Source organism: Sinocyclocheilus grahami, unplaced genomic scaffold (assembly GCF_001515645.1).
Source record: "Sinocyclocheilus grahami isolate Dianchi unplaced genomic scaffold, SAMN03320097.WGS_v1.1 scaffold1019.1, whole genome shotgun sequence".
NCBI classification, from domain to species: Eukaryota; Metazoa; Chordata; class Actinopteri; order Cypriniformes; family Cyprinidae; genus Sinocyclocheilus; species Sinocyclocheilus grahami.
Window position 1 is genome coordinate 4500 of NW_015506198.1, and position 14927 is coordinate 19426.

The 14927-nt window shown below is 38.7% G+C and overlaps 1 protein-coding gene across 1 annotated transcript in view; it reads left to right on the plus strand.

Moving 5' to 3' along the window:
• nrp1a (neuropilin 1a) overlaps positions 1 to 14927 on the plus strand; it is a gene marked incomplete at its 5' end in the record, with an annotated part of 59184 nt that overhangs the window by 4256 nt on the left and 40001 nt on the right. Inside the window, one exon of the mRNA XM_016250947.1 lies at positions 3433 to 3614. Coding sequence (XP_016106433.1) covers positions 3433 to 3614 — 182 coding nt within the window. The remainder of the gene's footprint in view (positions 1 to 3432; positions 3615 to 14927) is intronic.

A 14927-nucleotide genomic window follows, 5' to 3' on the forward strand; every position in this document is an offset into this window, starting at 1 on the left:
TGTTGTTCTATATTTTCAACAGTCATGTATTTGGCATGCATTTCATCACCTAATTTTCTCCTTTCTCCCCTCTAGCCCTCTCGCATGTCACTGAGGAACTTGAGGTTGTAAAGTGGTCCGGCTAATGAGAAAGATTAAAGCAGTGTGCATCTTTCTGCATACGTGTGTCAGGGCAAGGTGTTTTCCGCCGCTAAAGCACTTCACCTTGGCCCGTGTGTTGGAAGGACAGGCTGATTAAAAAGCTCTCTCTCAGTGACATCTGCTGTCCTCCCTGCTGTTCTGTCACTGGTTTGATTCATGTCCTCCTCGTTCTCTTGCTCTCCGTCTCTCTCTCAGAAAGTCTAGGCACTTCGCCACTCAGTGAGAGCTTATCAATGAGGGGAGGAGAGAGTGATGAAGTAGGGAAGAAAAGGAAGAGAGTGTTAGAAAGTGAGGACATGGAGGAGGCAGAAGGATGGACAGGATGAAAAAAAGTGAAATATTCAAATAAAAACACTACAGGGATGTGTGAGCTACAGGTGGATAAATGCAGCTTAGAAGAAGGAGTAAGCCAAATCAATTAGGAATAAAGTAGTTGCAAACCTCTTCCCTTGTTGCAGTAAAGCACAGAAGGCATTAGCAAATCTCAAGATCTTTCAAACTAATTTCTGACAAAAGAATGATGAAGATCTTTCTGGGCAAAGATCTCCCCAGCTTTCCACACCGAACAGGTTTCCCAATATTGAAATTTCTGTTTTCTGCGGTGAACCGTCACAGCTGAGAAAATCTTGTTGCTCATTTCCATTTTCTTCCAGCTCAGATGTTCTTAAGTAGATCTTTACATGATTACAAGTTGCATGATTAAAGAACAATTTGTTAATCTCACCACTGGATTAAGATTTGAAGATATTACTTTGTGAAATGATTTAAAAAAAAAGTAGGTAAGGAAGTTAAATGTAGTTGTCGAACACCCCTTGGCATTTAGGTCATGTCACTTAGCTCTGAGGCCATATGTATGCGCCTAAAAATTAAAATGTCTTTAAAGGCCACAAATATTGATGACTTATCTTAGCAATAGCAATATGAAATACGACAGCACAGAAAAAAGGAGCCCTCTACAAAATGTAAAAGTTCTTCATGTCTGAACTGCTGCATTACACATGTAAAGATGCAGTGGAACATACATTTTGTTTAGATGAAGCTCATTAGCAACAGGGTAAGATGTTTCCATGCAGAGGCCCAAATATGGAATCTGAGAATTTACGAGAAACACAGGGAGAGAGTAAATGAGGGGAAATTACTACTGCTTAGGAACCTTGTTGAGTTAGGAAGTTGAGGTTCTCAGCACGATTGGTTAAATATCTGATTCGAGACAACCTGGTTTGTTAAGCTCCGGTTAAAATACCTGCTTTTATTGCTATATAACATACACAAACAGTCATAAAGGTGTAGAAGGGTCCTCTGTTTTCCCTTTTTTTTATAATTTGAATTTTCGCAAATTACTTTAATCATTCACATATTTGCATGTTGTGCAGTTGTGTGGCGTTTTTGCAGAGGGTGTAGACTTTCTTTACCTGCCAGTTTAAATGCGTCTTCAGTGTATATATAGCGTTACAGCGGTGGCACTCTCTTCTGCTGTGACTGATGGAGTTCTAGGCCCCTTCCATCAGGCCAGCCAAGCGGAGAGACACGGGTGAAGTCATCTCTACATTACCGCCCCCTCAGGGGACCCAATTTCAGAGACCGGCACACTTCTCATATTCCATCCCAACCTTTATATCACTGAATGCACAGTATGAGATGTGCCCCAATTTTAACGCCTTCCATAACCCCACTGGACACACTAACACACATTCTGCTGTCTGCGATACCGTCGTTAAATTTTCACACATTTCCTCGTGTAATGCGTGGCAGGTGGAATATACCATTTTCTTGAGCAGGGAGGTCTTCTGTTGCATATTTATGCTGTAACGCACATTAATAATATATATATATATCAGTATTTCAATACTCCTCTCAACATGAAATTAAATTATATTATGCACAAGCAAGATTTTGGTTATGCATCCCTAATAAGCTTGGAGAAACCAAACTGCGATTCTTTGAAAAGAAATAGAACGTTCTACTCCCCATGATGCTTTGCTCTCCTATCCTCCCGTCGTTCCTGCGGTTACATGTGTCAGGGGTGATTAAATGCCATGGAAACAAGACCTTGCTGTCAATCATATTCCATGCTGAGCCTACCCCAATTGATATTCACCATTATTATATCAGTATGCGGAGCGAATTGTCCAAACAGACTTAAAACAGAAGAGAATTCACATCAGCTTTAGTTTTTCATCCCATCTCGTTCGCTAGCTGAGGCAGGACCACCCACCCAATCCCGTCTTGTATTACAGACACAATATTAGAGTGCGTATGTGTGTGCACATGGGTTTTTGTGTGTGCAAGAAACTGCTGTTTCTGCAACAGTCTTCCAAACTGTCGCCGACTCAATTATGTGGCAGCATAAGCCAATAGCTTTAGGGTTGAAATTCTATTTTGAGGAGAACTGGTGTGTGTGTGTGTGTTTTTGTGTGTGTGTGTGTGTGTGTTGGGTAGGATTAGGGATGTAGAATGCTTTATAAGAACTAATTAACTGCCAACATGTTAATAATAGGCTGTGTGTGTGTGTGTGTGTGTGTGTGTGTGTGTGTGGAGGCGACACCTGTTTTTTCTCATACTATAACTGTTGTTCTACTCACATACTGTCAAACGGACATGTAAAGAGTATCACCATCTTCTGTCATTCAGCAATTTGTCTGCTTTTGTGAATGTAGATTATTTTAAGTGTCACTGTGCATATATGTGTGTGTGTGTGTGTGTGTGTTGGGTAGGATTAGGGATGTAGAATGCTTTATAAGAGCTAATTAACAGCCAAAATGTTAATAATAGGCATGCAAATAAGCAACAAGTTAATAGTGAGAATTGGTTCCTATACTAAAGTGTTACCATATTGTTTTTTGTTTTTTTTTACTCGCATAAAATACCACACAAGAACACTTTAGGAACATTACCGAAATCAAAGATTCAAATAAATAAATTAAATGATTGTTCTGAACCAGTTCATTGCACATGTCTTTTGTTTTTGAATGTTGATATTTGGGTCATTGACAACATTTAAAAAGGGAAAATGCTGAACAAATATAATGTAAAATGCATTATAAATATTATCTTTTATTATCTTAAAACAATTTTTAACAATTGTAATGTAATTTTCAAATAACTAGCACTTAGTCATTGTTTTTAAAGTAAAAATATGTATAATAATATTATAAATGTAAGTAAAGACATTTAGAACCGGTTTACTGAAACAAACTGTCTATAAGATCTAACCTGCTAAATTCTGTACAAAAAAGTGTATAGTGTTAATAGTTTAGCTGAATGAATTTTTGTGTTTCTCTCTCTGTGCAGATATGACTATGTGGAAGTGAGAGATGGAGTGGATGAGAGCGGGCAGCTGGTTGGGAAGTATTGTGGGAAGATCGCTCCCTCTCCTGTGGTCTCCTCTGGGAACCAGCTCTTCATCAAGTTTGTGTCTGACTATGAGACTCATGGTGCTGGCTTCTCCATCCGTTACGAGATCTTCAAAACGGGTTAGTAGAAAGAAAAAAGAAAGTGATAGGCGAATATCACCTACAATGGCCCCAAAGTGGCTCATCCAATCATATTTTAGAGCCGTAACTATCATTTCATAATAAGAAGAATGCATACAAGCTAGGAATTTACTGTAGGAAAGTACAACAACCATATAAGGACCGATGCAAGCGAGGGAGAGCACTTTCTGTTGTCTCTTCGTGAGGCCCAGTGGGAAAGCTGCTTGAGGAGAAAAGATCAGTTGATAACGCGGACTTGTAGACCTTCAGGGTCTATCGGTCTGGCATTGTCTGGCCTACAGAGACACACAGATGCACACAGAGAGACCGTCGTTCTTATCTGGAGATGTCACGGCAATGAGCAGAAATTTCCTGTTGTTCAGATCTGTTTCCTGTGTTTGAGGTAGGGCTAGAGACTCGAGAGAAAGCATGTTTGCGTAACCTCGGACAGGTGCAGTGCACATCATGGCCGAATACTGACCCTGGGCTACCCCGAGTGTGACCTCAGGATGAGATGGATGTTCTTTTCATCTTTATTGTGCATTTGTGTGTAGTCATTCCCATAGAAAAGGGAAAAAAATGGCAAAGAGATCTCTTTAATATCTCAATTGTTATTCCTAGACGCAATGAGATTATATGTTGAGCAAATGGACATTTTTGCACAAATGTCAATAATGTCACAAACTGTGACTTTTCAAAATATCAAAGTATTAAAAAGTGTAATAAATACAGTAAATGCAGTAATATTGTGAAATATTATTAAATTAAAAAAATATTGTTAAACTGTAATGTATTTCTGTGATGTGCAGCTGTATTTTCAGCATCATTCCTCCAGTCTTCAGTGTCACATGATCTTCAGAAATCAGTATAATATGCTGATTTGCTGCTCAAGAAGCATTTCTGATTATTATCAATGTTGAAAACAGTCGTGCTGCTTAAAAAAAATGTGGAAACTAAATTCTCAGGATTCTTTGACGAATAGAAAGCTAATTAAAAAACTGATAATAAATAAATATATATATATATATATATATATATATATATATACACGCACACTTTTAGGTCAGAAAAAAATCAGAAACAAAGTTGATACTTCACAGAATGCAATTGAGAACTCCTGAGCTATAAAAGAGCAACCCCGGGGCAATAGATGTTCCTCTGGGTTCCCATCCCCCCTGTTGCACCTCCACACACTTTGGCTCATCAATAACATCAATAAGTCTCCCACAGTATTCCATTATCTCAGTGCTGGTTTTCCTAAACTCATCTTCTTGATGTGTCTGATTGGAAATAAGGTTCCTCTGGAGAGAGCAAAGATGTCTGAAACATATCGACTCGACACACTCGGCCAGGATGGGCGCCCCCACGCTGGGTGTGTTCCTCCAGAAAACCCTCTTAGTTTATCAGCATGGGTGGGCCACCAGATCCTGTGTGAACAACAAATACTGTTGTTTGCAGTCCAGGACATGGGAATTTGTTGTGACTACACAAACTCTGCAAAGCGTACATCAACCTTATCAATTAAAGACAGACAGTGAGACAGTGAGAAAGCAAGGGAAAGAATGTGAAAAGCAATAGGAAGAGTGATGGATGGTAAAAAAGAAAAGGAAACTGATTTGAAAGCCTTGTCAGCACCATCTGATCTGCGTGTTTATGACATACAAGTAAAAGTAATGATTACACACAGGTGTTGAAACAGGTGTGCAGGTATTCAAATGTGGGATGATTATAAGAATGTAACCGTTTAAAATGAGATTATACTCATTTCAAGCTGCTGCTGCTGCTACATTTGGAGAGGTAAGCTGTGGATTAGAGCAGGTTTCACACACATCCGCAGCTTGTGGGCTGAATCGCTAGAAGCAGCAGTACAGCAGAATGTCTAATTAAAGATACACAGTGTATTTTGTGAGTTTTGTAGAGCTCTCAGATGGCTAAACTGATTTCAGAATAGACATCTTCAACTTTAGCTGCTTATATATATATATATTTAAAGCATTTAGCCACAAGAGACTGTGTGTTATAGTGATTTTACTCTGCCCTGTGCTTAAGAACACCACTTAACCATGGTTAAATCACTTTAACACGCATTACAAGTGGCTTATTGCTTTTATAAAATGCCAGCAACAGCAATATGATAGAAGACAATTCAGTAGAAAGACAGAATTCACAATAAACAATATTTTCAGCAAGCAATATAGGTTAATGTCACTATGGATGCATGCATTAGATAGATAGATAGATAGATAGATAGATAGATAGATAGATAGATAGATAGATAGATAGATAGATAGATAGATAGATAGATAGTTTGGTTACAGTATTGCAAAACAAAGACAGATGGAGTGATACAGCAGAGTAGTAAAATGTTCCCAAGCTTTAATATGAAATATTTGTTCTTATGAAATACATACTAATAATAATGGGCGAGAAGGAAAGGGATTTTAGACAAGCAACAAAGAGGGAAAATGAGAGTAGAGATTTAATGTGAAGACTACAAGAGAAGGAGAGAATAAACAGAGAACACGAAAGGAGAGAAGAATCTATTCAGGAAAAAGTGTGAAGGTGACAAAGAAAGTGAGGGAGAGAAGATGAGGTGAAGTGAGGGCGAGAAAGCCTGGGAGCTATGCACACACACACGCACACACACACGCACACACACACACACACAGGAAAGATAAGAGATGAGAATCTCTCCACCGCAGCTATCTATGAATGCAATCAAGCCTGACCCAAGCACTAACCCACACTGGACAGCATGGATATCTAACGAAGAGCCGTCCTCAGGGGGCTTTCAGACCGCTACGGTTTCACAGACACCATGTTCTTTCTCTCAGAGTTCCCTTACACCATCCTTAACAAGGGGCTTTTAGATGATTTTTAGTAACTTGCGTATCCCATCCGTAAAGAAGAGGAGACCGTAGTTATCATGTCATGCTGTCTTGCCGTGGCATCCTCAAAATGGCCTTTCTTAGGGTTGAAGGAGACATATGTGTCTAGCTAACAGCTCTGCAATTTTCAGAGCCACATCAAGTGCGAAGAGAAACTGATGTTTCACAAGTGGGGTGGAAGGCGTGGGTGTGGGATAGAAGGAAGGAGAAGTAAGTTACACTCACTCAGTGTCAGTATAGTAGGAGGAGACTGTAAAAACCTGTTTTCACCTCTGAGTAAAAAACAAAAAGGTAACTGTGAGAATAAATAGGAAATAACACATTTTATTATATAAAATCGTAATTGCCAAAAATGAAGTGTGAGAGATAAGGTCGCAGTTACTTTTTGGAAACGGGCTTCCAAATGAGATGGACCACTAATAGAAAGATGAACGCTTAATGTGCAAGCTGTAGGAATGAAAGTTAAAATTGATGTTACTGTTGCAGATTTGATTGATCTTTTGAAGAAGATTGAGGTCTTTACAGGAGCTTTTATTTTGCACCCAACCCAGGTTCTTTGAGAAAGCGTGCCTGTGGTGACATTTCTGCAAAACTTTTTTATGTTGGTTCTTGCATGTTTCACAACACTTTTAGAGTGGTGCTAAAAGAGTCTTTAGTTTTATATTAAACAGGTGAATGTGAATCTGGCATAGTTTTCTTGCAGTGGTTGTTATACCTATCACACATCAGTTCAGAAATTAAATGTCCGGTGAGTGGCACTAAAAGATTAATACTCTAACACATTTAAAAAATAATGTATCATCAATAAAAACTCACCATGCCACTTTATCTTGTTTGTATAAGTCTTTAAGTCTCTTTATCGTAACTTGTGTTTCACGGGATTTGTACCTAAGCACTCCATATCGCAAGTGCAATGCTGTACCAGGTGCGCTACTGAGCAAGTTTACTACATCAAAAAAGCCATACATATGGAGCTGGTTATGTGATGCAAACATCAAAATGTATTAGTTTACAAATCATGCACTATGTTAATATGTTTTGAGTTCATTACATAGTATTGTGCAAGGAATCATATAAAAATAGTATTTATTAATTGATAATTGTAATTATAATTTGTGTGAAACGGAATAAAAGTTGTTGTTTTACTGACACTGGTGTTCATTTCAGTTGGAAACTGCAGTGAATTGTGTTTATAAAGTATAGGTTCGCTTTTGGAGTGCTAGATAGACAGAGGCACATTTTTCCAATTAACCCATTTGTGTGTATTTAAATAGTTGTGTAACCATTACCAGTGACCTGCTTTAAAATCATGCTGAAAGTCTGCGTAATCATCACTAGCTCATGACAAGCTAGGCCATTCATCATAGAGATGTTATCTGAACGTCTTTACGTTGGCGCCTGTGTCAATACAGTAGGACAAGGATTGCGTGAGGATGGCAGCTTGTTCATTGTGTCCAGTTTAGTTGCCTTTTACAAGTTTAGTTGCTTTTTACAGGCCAGTGGCATAGGTCACATCTGGCACGGCAAGCATGTCATTCTGCAAGCCCGTCTTCTAAATAAACCCCCCTACGTTAACACTCAGAGCTAATGAAACCCAAGGCAGAAACTGTCTTTCTGTGCATTGTCCATTCTTGTTCTCAAGGGGAACCATCAGCGGTGCTGGCTGGCTAAACGATGTGTCAGCAACTGTAGTTTGTAAGTGTGCGTGTTTGTATGTTCAGGGTAACCCCACAGCTGTGACTCCAGATTCATGTTTGTTGGAAAGTGTGGCCAAATGTTGCTTCTCAAACTCTCATCGCACCCATTAACCTGTCTTAGTGTAGCCACGGGGGTAAACGGCAAGGAAAGGTGTGTGTAAGTGTGTGTCCAGATTAATTATTCTCCCTGCAGATATATGGAATATAAACAACAGCGATTAGCTCACTAGACCCAGAACACCTCCAGCCATTTCATTTCTGTTTAAGCATTACATAAACTTTGTCGTACGCCAAGGGATCTAGTAATATAGATCTCTTAGCGTTAACATAGCTGTGTCAGCTTAGGTTTTCAGTACTGTGTGCAGTGTAGCTCACAAACTACAAAAAATGATAGCGTTTATAGAGAACCCTTAGATAAAGTAACAAGAACGGATACATGTATTTTAGTTGTATTTAAAAAATGTACAAAAACATAATTGATTCAAATATAATGTCTAAAAGAGAGGGATACAGCTTCAGTAATATCTAGTTTTGGTACATTTTCAGAAGAACTAAAGATAAAAGGATAATTTCTAAATGACGGCAATGTTTAGACATGTTGTATTGTTAGATATACATCACTGAGGTCTCATGGGGAGACCCCAAACGTAACAACAGTAACAACAAGTTAATCTCAACAGAACATGAGGATTAAATCTCTGACACTTTGCACACACGCACACACACACACACACAGGAAAGATAAGAGATGAGAATCTCTCCACCGCAGCTATCTATGAATGCAATCAAGCCTGACCCAAGCACTAACCCACACTGGACAGCATGGATATCTAACGAAGAGCCGTCCTCAGGGGGCTTTCAGACCGCTACGGTTTCACAGACACCATGTTCTTTCTCTCAGAGTTCCCTTACACCATCCTTAACAAGGGGCTTTTAGATGATTTTTAGAAATGTGCGTATCCCATCCGTAAAGAAGAGGAGACCGTAGTTATCATGTCATGCTGTCTTGCCGTGGCATCCTCAAAATGGCCTTTCTTAGGGTTGAAGGAGACATATGTGTCTAGCTAACAGCTCTGCAATTTTCAGAGCCACATCAAGTGCGAAGAGAAACTGATGTTTCACAAGTGGGGTGGAAGGCGTGGGTGTGGGATAGAAGGAAGGAGAAGTAAGTTACACTCACTCAGTGTCAGTATAGTAGGAGGAGACTGTAAAAACCTGTTTTCACCTCTGAGTAAAAAACAAAAAGGTAACTGTGAGAATAAATAGGAAATAACACATTTTATTATATAAAATCGTAATTGCCAAAAATGAAGTGTGAGAGATAAGGTCGCAGTTACTTTTTGGAAACGGGCTTCCAAATGAGATGGACCACTAATAGAAAGATGAACGCTTAATGTGCAAGCTGTAGGAATGAAAGTTAAAATTGATGTTACTGTTGCAGATTTGATTGATCTTTTGAAGAAGATTGAGGTCTTTACAGGAGCTTTTATTGTGCACCCAACCCAGGTTCTTTGAGAAAGCGTGCCTGTGGTGACATTTCTGCAAAACTTTTTTATGTTGGTTCTTGCATGTTTCACAACACTTTTAGAGTGGTGCTAAAAGAGTCTTTAGTTTTATATTAAACAGGTGAATGTGAATCTGGCATAGTTTTCTTGCAGTGGTTGTTATACCTATCACACATCAGTTCAGAAATTAAATGTCCGGTGAGTGGCACTAAAAGATTAATACTCTAACACATTTAAAAAATAATGTATCATCAATAAAAACTCACCATGCCACTTTATCTTGTTTGTATAAGTCTTTAAGTCTCTTTATCGTAACTTGTGTTTCACGGGATTTGTACCTAAGCACTCCATATCGCAAGTGCAATGCTGTACCAGGTGCGCTACTGAGCAAGTTTACTACATCAAAAAAGCCATACATATGGAGCTGGTTATGTGATGCAAACATCAAAATGTATTAGTTTACAAATCATGCACTATGTTAATATGTTTTGAGTTCATTACATAGTATTGTGCAAGGAATCATATAAAAATAGTATTTATTAATTGATAATTGTAATTATAATTTGTGTGAAATGGAATAAAAGTTGTTGTTTTACTGACACTGGTGTTCATTTCAGTTGGAAACTGCAGTGAATTGTGTTTATAAAGTATAGGTTCGCTTTTGGAGTGCTAGATAGACAGAGGCACATTTTTCCAATTAACCCATTTGTGTGTATTTAAATAGTTGTGTAACCATTACCAGTGACCTGCTTTAAAATCATGCTGAAAGTCTGCGTAATCATCACTAGCTCATGACAAGCTAGGCCATTCATCATAGAGATGTTATCTGAACGTCTTTACGTTGGCGCCTGTGTCAATACAGTAGGACAAGGATTGCGTGAGGATGGCAGCTTGTTCATTGTGTCCAGTTTAGTTGCCTTTTACAAGTTTAGTTGCTTTTTACAGGCCAGTGGCATAGGTCACATCTGGCACGGCAAGCATGTCATTCTGCAAGCCCGTCTTCTAAATAAACCCCCCTACGTTAACACTCAGAGCTAATGAAACCCAAGGCAGAAACTGTCTTTCTGTGCATTGTCCATTCTTGTTCTCAAGGGGAACCATCAGCGGTGCTGGCTGGCTAAACGATGTGTCAGCAACTGTAGTTTGTAAGTGTGCGTGTTTGTATGTTCAGGGTAACCCCACAGCTGTGACTCCAGATTCATGTTTGTTGGAAAGTGTGGCCAAATGTTGCTTCTCAAACTCTCATCGCACCCATTAACCTGTCTTAGTGTAGCCACGGGGGTAAACGGCAAGGAAAGGTGTGTGTAAGTGTGTGTCCAGATTAATTATTCTCCCTGCAGATATATGGAATATAAACAACAGCGATTAGCTCACTAGACCCAGAACACCTACCGCCATTTCATTTCTGCTTCAGCGTTACACAAACTTTGTCATATGCCAAAGGATCTAGTAATAAACATCTCTTAGCATTAGCGTAGCTGTGTCAGCTCAGGTTTGCAGTACTGTGTGCAGTGTAGCTAACAAACTACAAAAAACGTAACAACAGTAAAGTCCCTGTTGAAAAAAACAGCATATGCTGGTTAGGTATGTTTTGAAGCTGGGATGCTGGTTTGAGCTGGTGGCAAGGAAAGGTGTGTGTAAGTGTGTGTCCAGATTAATTATTCTCCCTGCAGATATATGGAATATAAACAACAGCGATTAGCTCACTAGACCCAGAACACCTACCGCCATTTCATTTCTGCTTCAGCGTTACACAAACTTTGTCATATGCCAAAGGATCTAGTAATAAACATCTCTTAGCATCAGCGTAGCTGTGTCAGCTCAGGTTTGCAGTACTGTGTGCAGTGTAGCTAACAAACTACAAAAAAATGATAGCATTTGCAGAGAACACTTAGATAAAGAAGCAAGAATGGAGACAAATCAGTGTATTTTAGATACTATTATGCTTTTGACATTTTTATTAGTGTTAATTAATTTGAGATATTCAGGTTTTAAGTGTAGTAATTTTAGTACCTAACTTATTTTGCTTTAAGGTAAAACGGAGGAATAGAGATTCAGTAATATATGGCTTTGATTAGGTCAGAAGAACTAAAGATAAAAGGTTAATTTATAAATGACAGAAATGTTTAGACATGTTGTATTGTAAGATATACATCACTGAGGTCCCCAAACGTAACAACAGTAAAGTCCCTGTTGAAAAAAACAGCATATGCTGATTAGGTATGTTTTGAAGCTGGGATGCTGGTTTGAGCTGGTCCTTTGCTGGTTTAAGCTGGTCCTTTGCTGGGGTATGCTGGTCCTAAACTGGTCCGACCAGCTTAAGACCAGCACATGACCAGCTTAAACCAGCAAAGGACCAGCTCAAACCAGCAAAGGACCAGCTCAAACCAGCAAAGGACCAGCTCAAACCAGCAAAGGACCAGCTCAAACCAGCAAAGGACCAGCTCAAACCAGCATCCCAGCTTCAAAACATACCTAATCAGCATATGCTGTTTTTTTCAACAGGGTCAATCTCAACAGAACATGAGGATTAAATCTCTGACACTTTGCTGGGTTTGTTTGCACTAAGGGGAGACCTGCAAACGATCATTTTAACAAGCATTACCTCTGGCCTGTTAAATAAACAGCATATTCCACAGAGGCGAAGCCATCAGCCACTTCACCGCATTGAAAAGATAAGCCCTGTGTATATACGTTAGTCCGGACAAACAAAATAAATCGTACAAAAGCTAGCCATTAATGTCAGAATTAGCGCTTAGCTGCTATGAATCACGCCTGTGTTTTTTCAATACCATTTCACTACTCTCCCATAAATTCTAGTGTTTAAGTGTAAATTTAGTTCAGAAGGACTTGAAAGTATTTGTGGCTGTGAGAGGGAAAGCTGGATGGCTCTCACAAAGCTTTAATTGTTTGGCTTGCGTTTACAGGCTCAAAGCTCCCTCTCGTTTCTCATCTCAGTTTTCCCCAGTTTTCTCTTGTAAAGTTTTTTTTTCCCAACTGCTTGCAAATAACTGCAGAAACAAACCAAGGGACATGGGAATGTGTGGAGGTTTTAAGCATTTGCGGTTAGCGACAATAGCGACATGTCTCTGAATCCTTATGAGACACGCATAATCACAAACGCACTCACATACACACAAATCCTAGAATCCCACCGCAATCTGTAAACAGCAGTGAAGCATTACAAAGCCAGTCACAGTCAAGAGCCGTGAAGCTACACAGTTCCTGCTAGACAGATAAATGTACTAGTGGACCCACAATTCTCTATTATATTTCACACTCTATATTTAAGCCATTCACAGAGAGGCACTAAAACTACACAAGTGTGCCAATATCGCAGACATTGACACATTGTAAACAATACTTAATATGCATTCTTGCATTAATATTCAAGGTGATGATAGAGTCACCTTCAAATGTCAGATAGCTTGCTAGCTAGTTAGTGTGTTGACAGTTTAGCAAACTTTAGCTCATGCAGCTTTTTTTTTCAAATTGTTGCTTCAACTAAACCTAAAAAACCTAAACAAGAAAACTGAGCACTAATACCAACTATAGCACCCCTTTGTGGCAATGCTGTCAATGCAACATCGAAATGGATTCCGACATATTTCCGAATTCAACGCATTTGCTTTCATGTTCTTGCTTCGAGTATATTCTGGATTGTTTTGCTAAAAAGATAATGCTATAGCATGCACTTTATAAATAGAGTGAGAAATAGTGCAGAGCAAATGTGTTCTTATCTTGCGAAAGGAAAATGCAATTCCTTCTTGCCTGTGGAACAGCCACAGAACATTTTTTGTCTGTCAGAAGATTATCTTAAGAATAGTCTACTGAATTGAGTGTGTCTATCTGCAGTTGCTTGAAGGTACACAACTATCAAAAACTAAAGATGAAAGTTGAAAGTTTTTGGCTCCATCATCAAATAGTTCCTTTGAATTTCTTTATAAGCCTGTTAAGCCTAGTAACTTTTATTTCAACCTGGAAAGTTTTCAGAGACACTGATTTCTGACCACTCAGCTGACGCCTTTCAACCCCAAACCCCAAAGTGTTTCTGCAAGTACCCCGTCCTATATGTGTGACACCTTCTCCCCATGTTTAATTGCTGACACCCTAGGTTTCAATTGATTAGAGAGGAGGGCTGTAGGGTTTGGGAACATCCACATTCACTGAGTGTTATATTTCAAGCTTTTTTTCTTATTTATGAAAGAAAATGTAAAATATTAAATGTCTGGAATTTTAAAGCTCTGTGTAATGAAAGACTAAAAGTGTGGAATTTATGTCCTGCTGTTTAAAAACCAACTAAATAGTGCACTAAATGTCAACTCTCTTTAGCTTCATATTCCCGTGCTGGTCATTTTCTTTTGAGCACAGGAAAAATGGAAAAGAAATAAAACTAATTTATAAAAAGAAGCAGTTAACAGGTTTTGTGGTAGAATGTGGTAGAGTTTTTGATTAAATTAAATTATGCACCCAACAAGGTTCCAAAATAACAGAAAATCCACTTAACGCTGCAAATTTTTATTTTTATTTTTTTCAACCATTCTTCCATCCTTTGGAGATGTGTTTGTTGGGCTGTCCATTTTTATAATTTAAAAAGGAGTAGTTCACCTAAAAAATGTAAATGAAATCCATTGTGTCAAAACCCATATAACTTTCTTCCATAGAAAATAATAGGAGATATGCAGTAGAATGTCCAAGCTGCTTTCTTACACATAATGAAATTGAGAGGCTTTCAGTGAATAATGAGTTAAATTTAAATCTGTGTCTACAGAAGATGTTTTAGAACAGAATAATATGGCGCACAAGTTGTACAGACCACTTTTATGATGCACCCCTGATCCCCATCCAATTTTTATGCAAGAAAGCAGTTTGAGAATTCTTCAAGACTTACCCTTTTGTCTTCCACTTAAAGAAGTTATGCTGTATGGGTTTGGTTTTTAGCCACAATGACATCGTTATTTGTCATCTCTGTTCTGGTTCATGATCTTTAAACTTTTGCACCCGCCGTAATTACCATGAGTTTCCACACTACATTAGGTACAGTGCTAATGTAATGTTGACATTTCTGTGTTGATGATCCAGAGGTGATCCTATATGCATCACTCTTAGAGCTCTGAGCTTATTCATCACACAACAGCTTTAGTCGAGCAACCGTCGTGTAAGTGCAAAGTAGTGATGCATGTGTGAACTTCAACAAGACACAACAAAGCTAGTCCACCAGAG